This window comes from Notothenia coriiceps, unplaced genomic scaffold, assembly GCF_000735185.1.
Source record: "Notothenia coriiceps isolate Sejong01 unplaced genomic scaffold, NC01 NC01_scaffold00032869, whole genome shotgun sequence".
Lineage (NCBI taxonomy): Eukaryota > Metazoa > Chordata > Actinopteri > Perciformes > Nototheniidae > Notothenia > Notothenia coriiceps.
In genome coordinates this window covers 231-3,877 of record NW_011365570.1, presented here as the reverse complement: position 1 = coordinate 3,877, position 3,647 = coordinate 231, and the positions used below count along the sequence as shown (strand labels likewise).

At 43.6% G+C, this 3,647-nt stretch overlaps 1 protein-coding gene across 1 annotated transcript; it reads right to left on the bottom strand.

Moving 5' to 3' along the window:
- Positions 1 to 647: 647 nt before the first annotated feature.
- On the bottom strand, positions 648 to 2,553 carry LOC104961214 (ankyrin repeat and MYND domain-containing protein 2-like; the record flags this gene model as incomplete). Its single annotated transcript, XM_010789459.1, has 4 exons — positions 648 to 862; positions 1,777 to 1,937; positions 2,011 to 2,109; positions 2,403 to 2,553. Coding segments are annotated over 4 exons (626 nt in total), but the record flags the coding sequence as incomplete, so codon positions are not given.
- Positions 2,554 to 3,647: the final 1,094 nt, after the last annotated feature.

Below are 3,647 nucleotides of genomic sequence, written 5' to 3'. Positions count from 1 at the left end.
GTGTGCATACCCGGCATGAATGCTGAAAGGTTTGGGAAGCTTTGTTTCGTGAAAGGCTGGCAGAGGGCGTGGCTACTGGGTATTCACACGTCACAGTACCCAGGAAGTAAATGAGAAATCTCCAACGAGGCGTTTTGGGGAGGTCTTTTCTGTGTTAGAGTTTTACTCCCTACAGGGTGTACTTTGAGGGTTTTTTGACACTGCAGACCGTTTACATGCATAAAAACTTTCATAACACACAAGGGAACGGGTAATAACCGGAAAAGCATGACATGGGACCTTTAAACACCCCTCGCAAACAATACATACTTACAATACTTTTTTTGACAACTAGTGCAATAAGCTACACTGCAGCAAAGCAGGGGCAACAATTGCTTTTCTATTCTCCATTGAATTATATATAATATTAGACGTGTCGCAGGTCCAAACTACACCACTTGTGTTACCAGAAATACACCCAACAAGTGAGAACATTCCTCCAGATTTGACATGTTCTCTTGCTTGTGCAAATAAAGCTTTCTCAAAGTGTACAGTTCTTTGTGCACAACATTTTAGAACAATGTTATCAAATGATCCTAATGCAAAGGGTTGGGGAAATAATGGGAGTGCTGCTGTGTCTATAGAATCATTCCACTCAGAAGCCTCACCTCTTGACAAGTGCGTCCAGCTTGTCATCTCGTTTTTGCAGGAAGGCCAGGCATTTCTGGAGCACACAGCTGATGTAGTGCATCTTCATCGCCAGGACCTCGTTCATGTCCTGCTGCTTCACACACTGCTCACACAGCAAGTCCATCACCTGGTGACACTTCTCCAGAGCTGCCACGTTCACCAGCACAGGGTTCTCCTTCACCAGCAAGACTATCTGGACAGGCGGAGGGGAAAGTGTAGTAGGTCAGCAGATCACTAAAGATATGGTTCATCCTCTGGGCACCAATAATATGTGAGTTATTCAATAGGATAGAAATGTAACTGAACACCATAATTATGAATTATGTTATGTTACATTGAAGCTGAGTGCAGAGCAGCTTTAAGTATTTTGGAAAAATGTAACAAGCGTTAAAAAAAGCTCTTTATACTCAATAATAATGTATTTTCTTAATTTCTTGGCAGGTACAGCCAAGGTATGAGAGCAACCCATCTGGGTACTTTCCCTATTTGTCATGGCCTCACATCTTTTTGGGTGAAAAATATCTGGTGTCTTTTGACCGGCTGTAAATATAGATTTGAAGGTCTTTGCCAATCAAATTAAAAAAATTAAGAAAACCATAAATGTTGTATCTACACGAAGCCCAAATATGATGGTCAGTCAGGCAAAAAATATACTATGGTAAAATTAAAGCTATAGTGGATTGATATTTTTAATTTCTATCTAACAGTGGATAACTCTTAATCTGGCATTTTCCTTTGATTGTCAGTGGTTCATTACCTTGACTTTAAACACCAATGTTAACTGTGGTGATTGACGTTAGCCTCATTAGCATCATTATGTAGCTGTGAGAAAGTGTTTCCCAAAAACCTACGTTCTGGATCATTTTTGTTGTAAAGACATTATGAAACTACATTTTAACGTTTTGCGCCAATTCTTTGTTTTCACCGAAAAATGGGCGGGGCCGTCTTTTGAGGTGCAGTGATGTAGTGCTGCTCCCATCGTTTGGATGGATAGCCATTTCATGTGGGATGGATGTTCAGCATTCCCAGAGCTTGAACCCTAATGACTTTGCACTTCACTTCCCCATTAGTGCTGCCATCCTCAGTAGACCTGTGAGGAAGCCTCACCTTGACCGGGTTGAGGTTGGTGGTCATGATGATCCTGTGCAGGGGCCCAGCCAGCGTGGGGGGCAGCCTTGGCTCCCTCTCCAGCCCATGTGGCCTGGTGTAGAACTCCAGCTTTGCGAGCGAGAAGAAGTTATTGATCACTGTGACACAGTCGTGCTGGCCTGTGAGGAGAGAGCACAGGTTAACATGAACCCCCCCCACAGTCACCTGACAGCCAATCTCAGCTTGTCTCACCAACAAACGCTGCCATCTGAGCCGCAGTGCGACCCACAGAGTTCACTTGGGTTGTCTCTGCACCTGCATTCAGCATCATGGAGGTGATATCTGTCCTCCCTGAAAGGTTAATGACAGTCTAGTTCAGGGGTAAGCAACCTTTACAATCAAAAGAGCCATTTTCCCCTGCCATCAAGTAAAGTTTGTCCACTGTGCAAAAAAAAGAGGAGCTTTAGCTTTTATTTATTACTATGTAATACTTTGTGAAAGCCACATTGAGCTAAGGCAGAGCGGATGAAGGGCCACATGTAGCTCAAGGGCCGCGTGTTGCCTACTGCTTTCCTAGTTAAATCAGATTTAATAATACAAAAAAACGTCGAATGTATGCTGAAAACCTGACTTCACAGTTTTACCTGACAGGCCAGCAAACATGAGAGCAGTGTATCCGTATTCGTGCTGGTTGCAGTTGACGTTGGCCCCATGCAGCAGCAGCAGACGACACATGTCCGCCTTGCCCTTATAGGCTGCATGAATCAGGGGAGTCATGCCATACTTAGGAAACCAAGCAGAGACACAACATTACATGAGGAGATGTTTTTATGTATAAAGGAAAAAGAAACATGTCAGGTATAAAGCAGCATGAATTGATTTGATGGCCACAAGCTGAAAAAACAACATATGAAGCTTAGCACAAGTTCAACCAGCATCTTTACTCATTCATTCACATATTCCCAGTTTACTACTCTCTCTCCTCTCAATCATTGATCAACAGCTAAACCTATCACTTCGCCTCTATTCCCTTCCTCACAGTTGTCATTTCAGCTGACTCAATGCAGCCCTCCTCCCCCACTTCCACCTTCCTTTCTTCAAAAATCCAGGGTCAAGGTTAAACTACTCCTCTTCAGACCGACCTCCATCAATCCCTTCATGCCTCCACCACCACCAGTGTCTAGACCCCAGGGGGGGTTTCATCGGTTCGGCTTTTCCCCTCCCGAATGATATTCCAGCAGGGTCTAATCGCCAAACACCATTACATGCATCTGTGTATTCCCGGCAATACATTTATATTGTTGTATCAAAAGAAAACTTGTCTCTCCTGATTGAATTACATACAGTGGCGTAACTATCGATGGTGCAGCCAGCACAACGCACCGGGGCCCATAGCCGGCCATGCAAAAAACTAAAGAAAATAATATTATTTTAATTTCTTTTTTGGGGACCAATGGCATTGACCGGTTCACGCAGTCTTCAAAGTAACCAAGCAACCTAAATGAATGTGTAATTTGTCTGTCCAATGACCTTGCTCCCTTTCATGTCATGTGATACCTTGCATGACGAGCGAACCGTTTAATCAACCTATACTGTACTGTAGCTAGCAGCAGCAAGTTTCGGCAGCATTGTAAAAAATGTAATAGCTTGCATTTATAATGTACAGCAAACTAAAGCACAAGAGCAGCGCTCAATAGAGAAAGGACAAGAGAGAATAAGGAGATGTAACAGCTAAACTGACAAAATTACAGTTTTTGTCATACATCGTCCTCAAAATCAAGCGCTAACGTTAGCAATGTTGACATGCAGCCGGAGCCGGAGGCTAACGATAGCTCACCTGCCTCACTACCATCATTGCCATCTAGCTCCACAAGTGAAGCTGTATCCGT